Here is an 18,178-nt window from a genome sequence, read left to right on the forward strand (position 1 = left end):
TGCCCGGCACACAGATGACCTGTGCCCCATGAATTAGTATGAGTTTGAGGGAATTTTACCTCTACTGAAAAATCCTTGAGTAAAAGGTTCCTCCGAATCTAGTGTCCTAATTTCCAGTTACTCCTCAGGCAGGCGAGAGAGAAACTTGCATTTGAAGACATTCTCCCTAGAAAAGCAATAGTTGTAATCACAGCACCCTCACCCCAACTTGCACATTCGTGTGTCTTCACCTCCTGCTACCATCTAGCACACCTCACTCCAGCTAGAAAAATTTGCTCTCCATCCCTACCTAGCACAGACCTCCATATTCTCCTCCTCAGTCTTTTCCCGCTGAGATCTTCTTCTTTCCTCAGGATCCCCATTTCTCTCTCCAGCCCACCAAGTATTCCTCCCTTTTATTTTTTTATTGTGTTATATTTCTTCTTATTTTTATATGTTTTAATTTTTAAATTTTTAAAATTTTTAAAAATTATTTATCCCCACACACACCGTAACTTGCTGTTGCTGTGTCCATTCGCTGAGCATTCTTCTGCTTGTCTGCTTGTCTCCCTTTGTTGCGTCATCTCGCTGTGTCAGCTCTCCACCGACAAGCGTTGTCAGCTCTCGGTGGGCACTGGCCAGCTTGCCTTCAAGAGGAGGCCCTGGGATGCGAACCCAGGCCTCTCATATGGTAGACAGGAGCCCAATCAATTGAGCCACAGTCGCTTTCCACTTTTAATATATATTTTTTATTAGAGAGATTGTGAGCTTACAAAACAATCATGCATAATGTGCAGAATTTCCATAAACCACCCCTCCAGCAACACCTGCCACTGTTGCGGAACATTTGTTACAAATTACGAAAGAACATTATCAGGCGATTACCACTAATTTCCACCCATTTCCCCCCACATACCCCTTATTATTAACATGGTTTAGTATTGTACATTTTTAGAGTTCATGAGAGAATGCAGATAGTTGTTAACCACAATCCCGCCCCTCCCTTTTAAGTTCAGATCTGGGGTCCTGTCCGCTCTCTGCACTAGATTCTTTCCCATCCAAGTCTTGGAGCCAAACTCTCTGCCGGTGGCTTTCCATTTTTAAAAATTTCAACTTGGAGTAAGAAACACGTTTTACTTGGCCACCGAGAACACATACCCATTGAACTGAAACACGTTTCTCGATACAGTAAATATCCTTGCTGATTGGAAATCACAATATTTCCCGTCCTATTTTATCAGGTATTTTTCAGGGCTGATGGTGAGAGCTAATTTGACTTCCCGAACGTCTTGGTCCACCTTGGGACGCAGCGGGGCCGGCGTGACGCCGGACTGGAGTGAGCGCAGCCTGCGGGCAGGTCCAAGTCTCCGCCTCTGCCCGCCCGGCTGCAGCCCCCAGGCGCCCCCGCGGGCCGGCCCGCTGCCCTGGGCCTCGGGGCGCTGCCCTGGGCCTCGGGGCGCTGCCCTGGGCCTCGGGGCGCAGGTGGGCCGTGGGGAGGCCGTGGGGAGGCCGTGGGGAGGCCGTGGGGAGGCCGTGGGGGAGCGCGGGGCCCGCAGGGGGAGCCTCGCGCGGGCGGGAAGCGCGGGGCCTCGGCGCCGGCTGCGGGGCATGCCGGGAGCCCGCACTTCCTCCTCGGGGCCTCCAGAAAACCACAGGCCGCGGGGGGCAGGCCGTCCCGTGGGAGCCGGCAGGATGGCCGAGGGCAGGGCGGGCGGCGCCGCCGGCCTCTTCGCCAAGCAGGTGCAGAAGAAGTTCAGCAGGGCCCAGGAGAAGGTAGGCGCCCGGCCCCGCTGCCTCCCCCGCCGCCGGCGAGGAGCCGAGGCCCTAGGCGGGGGCAGTGCGGGGGCAGTGCGGGGGGCAGTGCGGGGGCCAGTGCGGGGGGCAGTGCGGGGGCAGTGCGGGGGGCAGTGCGGGGGCCAGTGCGGGGGCAGTGCAGGGGGCAGTGCAGGGGCAGTGCGGGGGCAGTGCGGGGGGCAGTGCGGGGGCAGTGCGGGGGCAGTGCGGGGGGCAGTGCGGGGGGCAGTGCGGGGGCAGTGCGGGGGCCAGTGCGGGGGCAGTGCGGGGGCAGTGCGGGGGCCAGTGCAGGGGGCAGTGCAGGGGGCAGTGCAGGGGGCAGTGCGGGGGCAGTGCGGGGGCCAGTGCGGGGGCCAGTGCGGGGGCCAGTGCGGGGGGCAGTGCGGGGGGCAGTGCGGGGGGCAGTGCGGGGGCAGTGCGGGGGGCAGTGCGGGGGGCGCGCAAGGCAAGGGGGCTCCGGCCTAAGGAGGACAGCCCCGGCTCCCCCCCGGGAACCAGAGCCGGGAGTGGGTCTTCATTGACTTAGGCAGACTGGAGAGATTTGGGCAGATTTGCCCAGTCTTGGGCAAGGGTGGGGAAGCTGGGGAGGCAAGTCTTTCAGCAGCCTTCACAGCCCTCACGCTGCGTTTGAGGCATCTGCCCCAGAAAAGGTGAAAGAAGGGTAATAGCTGAAGGCTCCGTGCAGCACACTGCCCTAGCAATCCAGCAAGGTTGGTGTTTTACAGATGATAGCACTGCAGGTTCAGAGACAGTCATTTTCCCAAAGTCATAAGGTAGCGTACTACGGGCTGCGTAATACGGGTTAGTCTGGACTGGGAGCCCTCTGAGCACTAGAATAATTTCGCCTGATTCTCTGTGTACCTAACCCTGCCAAGCTTGTGCGTGCTGTTTACGCTTATGTAGCCCGTATCTGCTTCCTGTACCTCCCTGTGGCCTTGAAGAATACATCGCTCAGGATCAAGGTGATGAAGGAAACTCTTTCGGTTGTGTCCTTGGTTAGCCCTGATGGTCCTGCTCCTGCACTAGTGTGTGGTTAGGCTGTCTCTCTAACTTACCTGTCTGTGTAGATTGTGTGGACACAGCGCAACACACATTTTAATGGCATTCTTCTTCCTGTCCAGAGTATTTTCCTTGGTTATTTTCTGATCGTCTGCTACACTGGGATAGAGGAGATGGTATGAGAACACACATGAAAAAGTGGGGAAGAGACGTTAAGAAAGACCCGAGATAGAGTTTTTGGTTTTCTAAGGGTTTATGGTGTTGCCTCGGAAGCAGTTGCAGGAACAGGACCTGTTGAGGAATTGAGATAGTCGTCTTTTAAAGATGGGGCCTTGGGTTGGGCCCTGGGAAGAATGAAGGGCATTGGGACAATGGAAAAGTTTTGGTGATGGATGGTGGTGATGGTAGCACAACATTGGGAACATAATTAAGGAAACTGAATTGTATGTTTGAATGTAGTTAAAAGGGGAATTTTAGATTGTGTATGGGGTCCTAGAGTAAAAGATTTTAAAACATCTATGGAACTGCACAACACAATGAACCGTTAAACCGTGAACGTTGGTTAAGAGAACAATTACAAAAATGTGCTTTCATGAATTGTAACAAATGTTACACAATGCAAGGTAAAAATAATAAGGTGGTATATGAGAATCCTGTGTTTTAGGCATTATTTTTTTAATTTTAATTAAAAAAAAAAAAAAGAATTAAAGGCAGCCAGCTCTCCAAAGTGGGGATTGTCAACAGAGAACTAAATGTGGATTCGATCCCTGTCTGGGAGGCTTTCAAATGGGAGAGGGGCTCTACCTTCTTTTCCTATCTTTGTCTGAGGAAGCTGGGGTCCTATCTTTTTATTTTCCTATCTTTGTCTGAGGATGGTATGATATAGAAAGGAGGAGGAAAGATTTTATGTGGCCAGATTTTATTATTTCACTTTCCCCTAACTTCACCTTGACTATGGTTTTACCTCTGCCAAGGCAGTTGAGTTACAAATCTGATAGCCCTAAGAGCAATACCTGTGTGAAGGTTTAGCCTGCGGTGGGGGGATGGCGAGGGGGGAGGAAGAAGAGGAGAATGCAGCACTGTGCGGTAGAAGAACAACAGCAAAACCTCATGGGCCATAGTGATTTTTTAAAAATACAGGTTTTACCTCACTCTTTCACTCCTTGTCCTCATCCAGCCTGTCATCCTCATGACACGCCTGCTTGGTTTTCCTCTCCTTTTCTGAATGCCATCTCACAAGACGTAGGTAAATCATTTCCTTGCTCTGGGGGAAATGCTTAGGTCTTGAATCTGTAAAATGAGAGCATTGATGTGCTCTGATTTGGGAATTCAAGGTGGTAAGGAGGAACCTGCTCTGATGCCACAGGGAGAAGAGAAGAGGCCTCCTTGAACCTCAGAATCAGACACCTCCTAAGAGAGAACCAGCCGCCCTGTTCTTGGCTGGAACCCTGACGAGGTCAAGACTGAGGAACAGCCTCGCTTATGCACTGGGGAGTTTCCAGGCTGATGCAGAAAACAAGGGGATACTTTGACCTCAGACTCAGGCGGGGATAGGCAGACACTGAACTTGGAGCAGTGCAGCTGGCACCCTAGAATTGGTGGCTGGGTGGGAATGGCCTGGGATGTGGGAGGGGGCTCGGCTTGGAGCCATACTCCTTGAGCCCTGGTAAGTTCTTGGGATAAAGAGGGAGAAAGTTGCAGTAAAGAGAAAGTATTCCCTGAGAAAATGTGCACTTTTTCTATGAGCAGTTGGAGTTAATCTTTTTTTTTTCATTTTTTTAACAAATCAAATTTATCGATATATATTAATAAAGCATACAAGTCATCCAAAGTGTACAATCAGTGGTATTTGGTATAATCACATCGTTGTGGAATTTAATCTTTTGAGTAATAGCTGTAATAGCTAAGGGGTCACAGGGATATAACAAAAAAGACATAAAGGCATCATCTGTCCATTTATGGAGTCAACATTCTAATGATATGATCTCACTTCATTTTTACCACCTTTTAAGGAAGTTATTAATCCCAGTTTTACAAAGAGAAAACAGGTTCAAAAGAGATTGGTAACTAAAATTAAAACCAGGCGTCCTGCCTTTGAATCCCACCCTCAGGCTGCTTTCTTTACAACATGCCTGGTAAGCTACTCTGACATCTATGCCTCCCAACTTCCTGCTGATCCTCTTCTAGAAAGAGCAGAGCTAAGTAGAAACACCTTTTGCTCAGGCCTCTTTTATAAACCTGTGAGGGAACGTCTGGTAGAACTCAACACCGTCAAATACAATGGGAGGAAGCATTCTTCTCCTTGTTCTATTTTCTGGTTCCCTTGTTCTATTTTCTGGTTCCCACCCAGACTCAACATGGGACTGAATTCAAGCTGGCTTTGTTGTGTTTTTAGTGTACGAGATATCTTCATTTTTCAAACCAGTGCTTTCGCCATCTGTTTGTTATTTCTTTGTGGCAAACCTCTCAAATGTCCCCTGAGAAAGGGCATTGTTTCTCACTCCTTTGTTGGTTTTACTTCCTCTGTTGAGTTTTACTTAACTTGTACCCCAGCTGATTCAATTCAAGATATGTTTCCAGAAAACTCCTTTGTTCAGGGTACAGGGCTAGAACCAGGAGAGAATTCAGAGATGAGTAAAAAGCAGTCTTGCCTGCCAGAAGCTTACAATCTAGTTTTTAAAAAGTAAAATGAGTGACCCAAGAGGTATACAAGTCTCTGTGGGGATTCAGAAAGGTTACATCCAATTGGGGAAAATCAGGGGAGGCTTTAGAGTAGAGGCTGAATTTGAGGTCGGAATTGTGGGTAAGTTGAGGCAAGAATGGTCAGAGCATTCCAACTGAGGAGTGCCAGCATGAGTAAGGCATGAAATCTACAAATCCCTTTTAGGCAGAATAGTGAGAAATGCATCTGAGCTGAAGCAGGGGGAGTGGTGGGAGGAAAAGCTGGGAAAAGGGCTGCCTTAAGAAGAGCCACAGAAGGTGGACAGAATCACATATCTTTGCTTTGACAGCCCTACCTGGGTCTCCTGGCCTTCACATATGCTGTTCCATTTGTCTGGAACATCCTTCCTCCTCCTGCTCCCCAGCAAACTTTTCTCTAGTCCCCACCAACTTTTAAAAAGATTGTTATTGTGGTAAAATAAATACAACATAGCATTTCCCATTTTAACCACTTTCAAGTATACAATTCAGCGGTATTAATTACATTCATAATGTGCTACCATCAGCACCATCCATTACCCAAATTTTTCCACCACTCCTAATGGAAACCCATTAAGCCTTAACTCTCAATCCCTACCCCAAACTCTTTTCCTTGGTAACCTGTATTCTAATTACTGATTCTATGAATATTCTGTTTCATATAATAGTTCAATTATTTGGGAGGCAGATGTGGCTCAACTGATAGAGTGTCTGCCTACAATATGGAGGGTCCAGGGTTCAAACCCCGGGCCTTCTGACCCATGGTGAGCTGGCCCATGTGCAGTGCTGCTGCGCACAAGGAGTGCCACGCCACGCAGGGGTGTCCCCCGCACAGGGGTGCCCCACACACAGGGGGTGCGCCCACAAGGAGAGCCACCCCACGTGAAAAAAGCAAAGCGGGCCCAGTAGTGGTGCTGCACACACAGAGAGCTGATGCAGCAGGATGACGCAACAAAAAGAGACACAGATTACCAGTGCCACTGAGAATGCAAATGGATGCAGAAGAACACACAGCGAATGAACACAGAGAGCAGACAACGAGGGGAAAGGAAGAGAAATAAATAAAATAAAATACTTTTATATATATATATTTGTCCTTTTGTGTATGACTTATTTCACACAACATGATAGCTACAAGGTTCATCCATGTTGTAGTATATACCAGAACTTTATTCCTTTTTATGGCATAATAATATACCATTGAGTATATACACAACATTTTGTTTATCCATTCATCTGTTGATGGGCACTTAGGTTGTGTCCACCTTTTGACTATTATGAATAATGTTGTTATGAACAGTGATGTACAGATATGTGTTCAAGTCCCTGCTTTCAGTTCTTTTGGGTTTATAGAAGTGAAATTTTCAGGACATATAGTAATTCTAAGCTTTCTGAGGAACAGCCAAACTGTTTTCCACAGCAGCTACATCATTTTACTTTTCCACCAACAATGAATCAGTGTTCCTATTTCCCCATATATTCTCCAGCCTTATTTTCTGTGTATATTTTTTTCCCTAATGGCCATTCTACTGGGTGTATAGTGGTTTCTCTTTGTGTGTGTTTTTTTTTGAGGTACCAGACCTCAAATGTAGGAAGCCACTGAGCCATATCGGCTCCCCTGACTGATTTGTTTTTTTTCTGTTTGCTTGTTGTTTGTTTTTGTTTTTAGGAGACACTAGGAACAGAACCTGGCATCTCCCATATGGGAAGCGGGCATGCTTTGTGGTTTTGATTTGCATTTCCTTAGTAGCTAATGATATTGGGCAGTTTTTCATGTGCTTATTGGGCATTTGTGTATCTTCTTTAGAGAAATGTCTATTCAGGTCCCTTGCCCATTTTTAAACTGGGTTGTCTTTTTTATTGTTGAGTTGTAGGAATCCTTTATATATTCTGGATATTAAACATTTATCAGCTGTATGGTTTCCATGTGTTTTCTCCCTTTCTGTAGGTTGTCCTATTTACTTTCTCTCTTGTTCTTACTTTTTCTCTCTAAATATATGTATTCTAATTTCTCAGCGACCAGGCCAGACAAATTGGGATAGAATTCTCAGAGAAGGACTTTAGGCATTGGTATTCCATAAGCTTTCATTAGGAAGCAGTCCAAAAGTAGAATTCATTTTTACAACAAGCATCTGTGGAGAATCTGTACATCATCCTCCTTCAAGGACGTCTAGGTGAGGAAGAACACCTACAATATAAATGCCCTGACACAGGGTCCTGCTGATTAGGTCAAGAAGTGACTTTGGGCCCAGGGCGTTGGGCTACTTTTCTGGGGCAATGATAATCACCATTTTCATTTTCAGAGCTGCAGGTGGGAGGGTTTCCTCAGCACACACATATCCCCCCACACCCTCCAAACCTTTAGCCTTGAGCTCTTTAGGGACTGGGGAGATTGGGGAGATTGGCCTGACCCTCGGTGTCCTAGCTGACTGGAGAGTTTACTCTTCTCCATCCTACAGTCCCCTCCACCTAAGAACAACGCCCCAGGCAAAGGAAGGGAGGGGAAGGGGAAGGAAGTGAGAGCTGCACTCATCACTAAACAAGGTGGTTTTGCAACTTTGTGGTAGAGGACAGTGTTTCTTGGGGAGGGAGGGTGGAGCCAGGGACAGCAGACTGTACACCCACATCCGGGTGGTTAGCGAGATGAAGTTAGAGACAGGCCAACATGTGGCTAAACAGAAAAGGAAGTAAAGACAGGCATTTACAGGTAAGGAGGTAGAACTAAACATAATAATAGTGGATATGTATTGAGTGCTTACTATAGGACAGGCACTGTGAAAGCAGTTTACATATGTAACATCACTTAAACCTCCCACCAACACCAGGGAGATATCTTCTTAATGAGGGAGGGAGGGATTATGTAAACGGAGGCTCAGGAGCTTAGCTGACTTGCCCAAGGTTTATAGCCAGTAAGTGCAAAGGCCAAGATGAGAGCCAGTATCTGTCTGACTCCAGAGCCTTTGACCCACTGAAGAGCGTGCTCCAGAAATGAGAGACTCTAACTCCAAAATTAAGGATGGAGACATTTGGAACAGTTTTGTTTTGTTTTTAAATAAAAATAATTTGTTTTTAAAGAAGGTTTAGATAACATAAATGTTAAATCAAAAATATAGGGGATTCCCATATCCCCACCCCCTCTCCCAGAATAGTCTTTGTGTGAATCTTCCTCATTCCCCAAACCTGGGTACTCTTACATGCAATTCAAAGTCCGTCGCAGTGAGCCTCTAATCTCCCTTTCTAGCTTCTTCCAAGCACTCACCATCACACGTCCTAAATCATCTGAACAATCTCATGAAGCTGCTGTGAATTCTTATACCTCCAGGACTTCGCAAATGCTCTTGCCTTTGCTTAGAATCCTCTTTCCACCCATACTCTTTATACTCTATTCCAGTCTAAGTTCCAGCCCATTTGTCCCCTCAGTCCCACTCTCCTTCCTTTAACAATTATGATCTATTTGCTGATTATTGAGAAATCTAGATGAGTAAGGCAAGCACCCAGTCCTCAGGGAGCTCACAGTTTAGAAGGAGACATGGATAAAAACAAATAATGAAATGAAATATTAGAAGGGTACACAGGGTTCAGAAGGTGAGAGCTCTTAGGAGGGAATGATGAACTTGATTAAATCATGGGATGAGGTAGATGTGGTTAAGTATCACGGAGGATATGGAGTGTGAGCTGGCTTTTTAATAAGTATTTGCCTGACTGATAAAGTGGGGAAGGGCATTCTAGGAATAGGGAACAGTCTTTATGACAAGCGACAGTGTGGCTTATTTTGGAAACTGAGAAAGTATCTGGGAGGGGGGTCTACAGGGAGAAGGAAAATTGAAAGTTGAGGATTAAAGACAACTCAGATCATTAAGGTTAGTATGTATGTTAGAGTTTGCACGCTAACTTATAGTCTGGAAGATACATAATGGACATTTAATAAGAAAATTGTTGAGCAGATGAATGGGGGAAAATAAATAAATAAAAATAACATAAAAATAATAAAAATAAAAAACAAATGAATGGAGAAAACAGAGATTGAGAGGTGAGGAAATTTCTTGTCTTTTTTTGTTTATTATTATTGAAATAATGAAAATGCTCTGACGACTGAGGTGATGAACGCACAGCTAGGTGATTGTACCGAATACCACTGATTGCACACTTTGGATGAATTGTATGCTTTATTAATACGTATCAATAAAATTGATTGTTTAAAAAAACAAAAACGAATAGGGAACCAGTAGGAGGTTTTGAGCAGTGACATGACTTGATTAGTAGCATGACTTGAGACGTAATTAGATTTGCCTTTTATAAATGTAACCTTGGCTGGGGTGTAGATGGATGTATTAGAAATAAAAGAGACTAAGTCTATTCAGCAGACCAGGTGAGAAATGACAAAGACCTGTAACAAGCCTATGGCAGTGAGACTAAAGGGCATGGGATGGTTTCCAGAGATAACAGGAGGTAAGAATGACAGATATGTTGAGGGATTTGATGAAAATGATGAAGGATGGGCAGACAAGTAGTTGAGGGCGACTCCTGAGATTCTAACTTTGGTGGTGTGACTCCTTCAAAACTGAGGGTTACAGGTAGAAGTCAGGCTTTCTTACCACATGTAATTACTTGTTTCTCAGTGAGTGTCTCCTCTAAGAAGGAGCTATATAAGAAGAGGGACTGAGTCTTTTTCCTCTCTATGCCCTTTGTTTTGGCACTGAGGCCTCTATGATGGTTGACTCTCAGGTTTCCCAGAGAAGAAGAAAGGGACATGGATAGCATTCTTCTCTATCTGATGTTCAAGTGTATTCTGTCAGAGTTTCTCAAAGTGGTCCCTAAGAGCCCCTGACAAGAGAAGAGTTCCCTGCCCACCTCTCTAACCTCATCTACCATCTACCCAGAGGAATCTATGGCTATGGTTGCCAGAGGATCTTTCAAGTGAAAAATGTTTTCAAGGCTTGTGTTTTATCTTTAAAAACCATGCACATTTTGCATTCTTCTCATTATCCTTGTTTTAATATAATGCTCCCTCCTTTCCTCTCAGAAAACTTTAGGGAGTGGATGTAGCTCAAGTGGTTGAGCTCCTGCTTCCCATGTCCAAGGTCCTTGGTTCATTCCCTACTACCTCCTAAAAACAAAACAAACAAATGAAAAACCAACTCTCATTAGGGAACAGATGAAGCCTAGTGGTTGAGTGCCTGTTTCCCATGTATGAGGTCCTGGGGTCAAGCCCTGGAACCTCTTAAAAAAATTTTTTAAATTAAACTTCAAATAATAACAATACCATTTCAGGAAAATGTACCTTTTTTATACTGGGCTTTATATTTAACTCCAGCTAACTGCTGTATAACCTCAGAGTACCCCAACATGTTATATTCTTCATTCTGTTCACTGCAGTTGCATCTGAGACTCAGAGAAGCTAGGGTCAGAGGAGGCAAACTGAGAAAAGATAATTGAGTATAACCTTTCGGGGCCTTTCTGACTTATTTCCCAGGTGCTGCAGAAGCTGGGGAAAACTGTTGAAACCAAAGATGAACGGTTTGAACAAAGTGCTAACAACTTCTACCAGCAACAGGTAAGCTGGAAGGTGGGGAAGGAAGGCTCAGAGGAAGAAAGAAGACTGAGTGCTAAGTGGCAGAACCGCAGGTTCTGTAAACCAGCAAGTCCCCCACCAGCCATTTCCCCCGAGGTAAAAGCCACAGGGTGACTCGCTGCTTATCCTTCTCCTGGGAACCAGAAAAACTTACCTGTCCTGTTCTTCCTGACCCTGGAAGTGTGGGGGATGGATGAGTGTTCCTCTCTTCTACTACTGGTTCCCCTCAGGAATTCCAAGTACAATGGCATCACCAGAAAATCAAAGTCAAAGTAAGCCGTTTCCACCTTAGTTTTTGGCTTTCTCATTCCCGCAGGTTGCCTGTCTCTTTCTCATGGTAGGGCTCGTCTCACCTCACCAGCCCCAGGTCTTCCTTGTTGCCTCCTTATCTACTACCATCTACCCCACCCAAGCCCTTTATTTTAAAATAATACCTCTATGCTTCAGTTGTTATTCCCTCCACCAAACTTCCTATTCTCACTGTTCCTTCAATCTCACCTGGGCATTATGAGTATTTTTATGTAGACTATTCACATTAAGAAGTGATAGCTTAGTCCATGGCATATTTGACTTTCCACCTACAATGTGCCAGGCATTGTACTCCAGTTTCATGTGCATTGTCTCATTTAATTCTTATATCAGCCTTGGGGATTGCTATCCCCTCTTTATAAGAGAAAGGAATTATTACCTTATATGAATATCCAGTTAATTGAATTATATGGAAAATAATTTTAAAAGTTATATTGAGAAGGAGATTAGCTATCATCTAGTTTAGTAGTATACTATCTCAGGATCATTTAGGGAAAAATTTTTTTTTAATTAGTCAGCCAAAAGGGGTGCTGATGCAAAGTACCAGCGATCTGTTGGCTTTTATAAAGGGTATTTAATTAGGATAGAAGCTTATCGTCATAAGGCCCTAAAGAGTCCAACTCATGGTACCATAAGAGGTACTTTCTCACCCAAAGTCTGTTGCCTCACTTTTTTTTTTCTTCTTTATTTTTTTTTTAAATGTTACATTAAAAAAATAGGAGGTCCCCATATCCCCCACCCCCTCACCCCACTCCTCCCACATCAACAACCTCTTTCATCATTGTGGCACATTCATTGCATTTGGTGAATGCATTTTGGAGCACTGCTGCACCACGTGGATAGTGGTTTACATTATAGTCTACACTCTCCCCCAATCCACCCAGTAGGCCATGGCAGGACATACAATGTCCAGCATCTGTCCCTGCAGCACCACCCAGGACAACTCCAAGTCCTGAAAATAACCCCACATCATATATCTTCTTCCTTCTCCCTACCCTCAGCAGCTACCGTGGCCACTTTCTCCACATCAATGCTACAATTTCTTCAATTACTAAGCACAATATTTCCATAGCAGAACATCAATAAGTCCACTCTAATCCCCACTCCACTCCTCAGCCTGTGGACCCTGGGATGGCTATGTCCACTCCCCCTCTATATCAAGAGGGGGCTTAGATTCCACATGGATGATGGATGCAATTCTCCCACCTGCAGCTGTAGGCCCTCCTGGCTCCCTGGTGTGGCGGCTGACCTTTTTCACCTCCCTGTCAGCTGGCCAGAGTAAGTCCAATAAACCAGACGGTAGGAGTTGCAAGTCTGGTGAGGCTCAGGGGCTGGCTATCACATGGACAGTCCAGAGAGTCAGGTCTCCTGAGTATACACCAACCCCAGGGCCAACCACAGGTCCAGTAAAAGTGACCAGGAGGCATGTGTAGAGAGGTCACATCTGAGTCCAACTCCATCACACTCAGGAACACAAACTCCAAAGTAGGACCAACTGACCTGTCACTGAACCATTTAGGGAAATTTTAAATGCAAGATCTCTGGGAGTAGATCCTGGTTATGTGTACTTTTTAAAACTTATTTAAATGGAAAATTTCATGTATGCACAAAGGTTAGAGGGACTTGTATAGTGAATCCATATCAAAGCGCTTTGATAATTTATCAATTCTTGGGCAATCTTGTTTCATCTATGTCCTCATCCACTTTCCCCATCCTCAATTATTATGAAGCAGATTCCAGGTGTCAGATCATTTCATCCATAAAAATTTATTATGAATCTCTAAGATAACTCTTAAAAATTTAACCCCAGGAAAGCAAATGTGGCTCAAGCAATTCAGTGCCCACCTACCACATGGGAGGTCCTGAGTTCAGTTCCCAGTGCCTCCTAAAGAAGATGAGCAGGACAGCACGCTGAAGCGATAGGCTAGCGGGGTGAGCTGGTGCAACAAGGTGATGCAATGAAGAGACACAGCAAGCAGGGAGCAGAGGTGACTCAAGTGATTAGGTCCCTCCCTCCCACATGGGAGATCCCAGGTTCAGTTCCTGGGACCTCCTATAAAGAAGATGAGCACGCAGAGAAGCAGACTTGGCCCAATGGATAGGGCATCTGCCTACCACATGGGAGGTCCACGGTTCAGACCCAGGGCTTTTTTGACCTGTGTGGAGCTGGCCCATGCGCAGTGCTGATACGTGCAAGGAGTACCCTGCCACGCAGGGGTGTCCCCCATGTAGGGGAGCCCCGCGCCCTAGGAGTGCGCCCTGTAAGGAGAGCTGCCCAGTGCGAAAGGAAGTGCAGCCTGCCCGAGAATGGTGCTGCACACACAGAGAGCTGATACAAGATGACACAACAAAAAGAAACACAGATTCCCAGTGCCACTGATAAGGATAGAAGTGGTCACAGAAGAACACACAGCAAATGGACACAGAGAGCAGACAGCTGGAGCAGGGGGAGAGGGAAAGGGAGAGAGATAAATAAAATATAAATCTTAAAAAAAAAAAGATGAGCACACAATGAACAGACACAGCAGGCAGCAAGCTCAAACAATGAGGGAGTGGAGAACAATAAATCTTAAAAAAAAAAATTTAACCCCAATACCATTAGCACACCTAAAAAATGTTTTTCTATAAAACATTATTTATTCATCACAGCAAGTCAGAAAGTATATCACAACTTACTGAGTTAACAGCCAGTGTTGTTTTATATTCCCACAATGACTTTGCTCTATTTCTATATATGATATCTAAAGATATCCATGATAAATATATAGATTAGGTTTATAAAAGTGAGATTGTTCCATGCATATGGTTTTGCAACTTACCTTTTAACTTAAGTACTGAACTATATAGTACAAATATCTTTTCAGGTTATTAAATATTCTACTAAAATGTAAGTTTTAGTGATATCTTTAAAAATTAGCTATAATTCCCTAGTATAAAATATCCAATGTTCAGATTTTCTTGTCATATATTTTTAAAGATTGTTTAAGTCAGCAACTAGTTGACATGTTTAAGTCTCTTAGAGAGACTTGTTTGTTTGTTTTAAGGAACCTGGGACCTAGTACATGCAAAGCAGGTACTCAACCACTGAGCTATACCCACTCCACAGGATGAAGTTTCTTTTTTTTTTTTTTTTAAGATTTATTTTTATTTATTTAATTCCCCTCCCCTCCCCCGGTTGTCTGTTTTCTGTGTCTTCTTGCTGCGTCTTGTTTCTCTGTCCGCTTCTGTTGTTGTCAGCGGCACGGGAAGTGTGGGCGGCGCCATTCCTCGGCAGGCTGTTCCCTCCTTCGCGCTGGGTGGCTCTCCTTATGGGTGCACTCCTTGCGCGTGGGGCTCCCCCACACGGGGGACACCCTTGTGTAGCAGGGCACTCCTTGCATGCATCAGCACTGCGCATGGGCCAGCTCCACACGGGTCAAGGAGGCCCGGGGCTTGAACCACGGACCTCCCATGTGGTAGACGGACGCCCTAACCACTGGGCCAAAGTCCGTTTCCCCTGAAGTTTCTTAATCTATAAATTTCTACTCTTTCCCTTTTTTGCAGCTTATGTGTTGCTAATTGTCCTGCAGAGTTTCCTATGGTCTATATTTTGCTGATTGCCTCCCTGTAGCATTGTTTAACATGTACAGTCAGGTCTAAGAGCAGGGAGGAAAAAGGACAAGTTTAAGGAGATTTAAAGTGAAGGATACCAGAGTATTTCTCATGTGCCTTGTACTCACCCACCATGTTGCTGGTAACCTTTTTATTAATAGTTTTTCCAGTCATTCCCAAACTTCACAGGTTCCTGACCAAATTTCCATAGGTAATTCTTAACTGAGACTCTGCTTGTTTTCCCCTTACTCCCTTCTTCAAAAAATAAAGCAAGAATTATTTTCCTCAAGAAGCATTTTAATCTTTTTATTTCTAGAAATTACAGCTGCTTCCAATTTATTGTCTTTAAAGTCAAATATAAAAATGTAGCTTCATTTTACCCTCCTGGATCTCCATTATATCAAGTACTTTCAGTATTTGTTCAAGGTTTGGTCATGTTAATTTACTTTTGTTTTGCTGAGTGTGTGAGTTTCTCTGAGCCCAATTTCCTTGTAGCAAGTAAAGAATCCCCCAGAACAAGTCCTATCTTCTCCATCCTCAGTACTCCAGTCTCTTAGGATATAGCACTGTCTCCCTAAGTGTTAGAGGAAGCTTCCGGGTTAAGTGGTTCATTAACTAAGAGCTGGAACTGTATAAGAGGTAGGAGGGACTGACTTGGACTCTTTATAGTAATGTCAAGAGTTTGGCAAGAATTCAGAGAGCAGAAGTGATAAAATCATAAGATTTACATCTGGAAATGGCCTTATTCTGCATTAATAAATGAGGAAACTGAAGCCCGAGACATGGAATACCTTGCTAGTTGGTGGTAGAGCCAAATGTCCTAACTGGTAGACAAGTGAGAACCTAAGACTCAGCCACACTTGTCAGGAAAAGAGGGAGATGCAGGCATTAGGGATATTTCAGCCTGGACACATTCCAGGGATGACGGGTCAGCGAAATGAAATGATACCCAGTGATGCCTCCTCCCCCTCCCCACACATCATCGCTTCCAAGGGAAGAACAAGAACTTAAAGGAAGGGAAGCAGATTTGGCTCAATGGATAGAGCATCCGCCTACCACATGGGAGGTTCAGGGTTCAAACCCCAGGCCTCCCTGACCCGTGTGGAGCTGGCCCATGTGCAGTGCTGATGCGCGCAAGGAGTGCCCTGCCACGCAGGGGTGTCCCCCGCATAGGGGAGCCCCACGCACAAGGAGTGCGCCTCGTAAGGAGAGCCACCCAGCGCGAAAGAAAGTGCAGCCTGCCCAGGAATGGCGCTGCACACACGGAGAGCTGATACAGCAAGATGATGCAACAAAAAGAGACACAGATTCCCGGTGCCGCTGACAAGAATACAGGCGGACACAGAAGCACTCACAGCGAATGGACAAAGAGAGCAGACAAGGGAGGGTGGCAGGGAAGGGGAGAGAAATAAATAAATAAATAGGTCTTTAAAAAATAATAATAATAATTGTTTAAAAAAAAACCTCTCAAACTTACCTACCTACTTTATCCTTGATTAAAAGATATGATATACATTTAACACCTTAGTTTATCTAAACTTTTTTCTGTGAATGGAAAAATACCTTTTGTCAAGCAAGGAAGAAGTACAGCATCCTAGTGAGTGCTGAGTATTTCTGAATTTTGGTAACTGACTCTGTCTCCATCATGCTATTAAAAGAGTTTTCTCAAAGGTCAGTAGTCACCTCCAGTTACCAAGGCCAGTTACTTTTACCCATTTCTCCTGCATTCTGTCCTCTCTAACGTCAGATCCTTCCTTGGTCATTTATTTCTCTGACACTGCCTTGATCCTCGTCTCCTGTGACACACTGCACAGTCCCTGTTCTCCCCCCTCTCTGACCATACCTTTGACTCTTTTGAGGCTTTCTGTGTCTTCCCATCTCTTCAACCATGGTATTCACTCTTGTTCTCTGAGATGGCCTTGTGTTTGTTTGTTTTATTGTAAATATAAAGAACATAAAGTTTCCCATTTTAACCACTTGTAAATACACAATTCAGTGATATCAATTTTATTCACAATGTTTTACTACTATCACTACCATCCATTACCAAAACTTTCTGTCACCCAAAGCATAAACTCTGTTCCCTTTATGTATTATCTCCCCATTCTTCACGCCCCCTTTCCCACTCCTGATACCCTGTATTCTCCTTGCTGTCTCTATCAGTTTGCCTGAGATGGACTTTCAACCTGAGGAATGGTCAAGAGTTTGCACTTGGGAAGTGAATGTGGCTCAAGCAATTGGGCTCCTGTGTACCATATGGAAGGACCAGAGTTCTATTCCTAGGGCCTCCTGGTGAAGGCAAGCTGGCCCACATGGCGAGCTGGCCCAAGTGGAGAGCTGGCCCACGCAGAGTGCTAGCCTGCATGGCAAGCTGGCCCATGCCACAAGCTGGCCTGAGTGGAGAGCTGGCACAGCAGGATGACACAACAAAAAGAGACACAGAAGAGAGACAATAAGAGATGAAGCAGACCAGAAGCTAAGGTGGTGCAAGAGATTGAGCACCTCTCTCTTACTCTGGAAGGTCCCAGGATCGATTCCTGGTGCCACCTAAAGAGAAGACAAGCAGACCCAGAAGAATGCACAGTGAATGGACACAGGGCAAAGAATGAGGAGGGTGATAAAAAAATAAATCTTTTTTTTAAAAAAAAGTTCGCACTGGCTTAGAGGAGATCCCTGGAGACAAAAAGAGTGATGAAATAATTAGTCATGTTTTCTATGTTTATTTGACTGAGCGGATCCTGATCTTCTACTGCTAAAATTAAATAGAAGTGACCTTTTCCCAAAGATTCCCAAAAGGGGGGAAATATCATTAGATAACATTTTCTGAATTTTTAGTTTTTCTTCCATAATTTTAAGAAATACTTTTCATATGCTCAATAGCCTGTCCAGTAATTAATACAAATAAATAAGAAAACAAATGAACATGTTCATGACAAGTATTTTATGGTGTACTTCATAATACATTTTGGCTTTCAAATACTCTACCGTCCAAATGGTGTGAAGGGGACTGTTGTGACCCATGGGCCTTGACCTGTAGAATACCTTTGAAGTGGGCCTAATCTCATTCTCTTGAAGTCAGGCTCCAAAATATTAACCATCAGGCCTCAAACTTCCTTTTTACCCAAATCCTAGAAAGTGGAGTTCACACAGAGGAAAGAGATCAGAGTGAGAAGGGGCTTAAAACAACACTATGAGGAACAGTTAATAAAAAGCTGTGCAAAAGAATGCTCTGGG

The 18,178-nt window shown here is 44.9% G+C and overlaps 1 protein-coding gene across 1 annotated transcript in view; it reads left to right on the forward strand.

Moving 5' to 3' along the window:
• The first annotated feature begins 1,602 nt into the window (after positions 1 to 1,602).
• The window catches only part of BIN2 (bridging integrator 2), a 33,162-nt gene continuing 16,586 nt past the window's right edge, over positions 1,603 to 18,178 (forward strand). Inside the window, exons 1-2 of the mRNA XM_058308215.2 lie at positions 1,603 to 1,752; positions 10,946 to 11,026. Coding sequence (XP_058164198.1) covers positions 1,672 to 1,752; positions 10,946 to 11,026 — 162 coding nt within the window. The 5' untranslated portion in view covers positions 1,603 to 1,671. The remainder of the gene's footprint in view (positions 1,753 to 10,945; positions 11,027 to 18,178) is intronic.

This window comes from Dasypus novemcinctus, chromosome 12 (assembly GCF_030445035.2).
Source record: "Dasypus novemcinctus isolate mDasNov1 chromosome 12, mDasNov1.1.hap2, whole genome shotgun sequence".
NCBI lineage: Eukaryota > Metazoa > Chordata > Mammalia > Cingulata > Dasypodidae > Dasypus > Dasypus novemcinctus.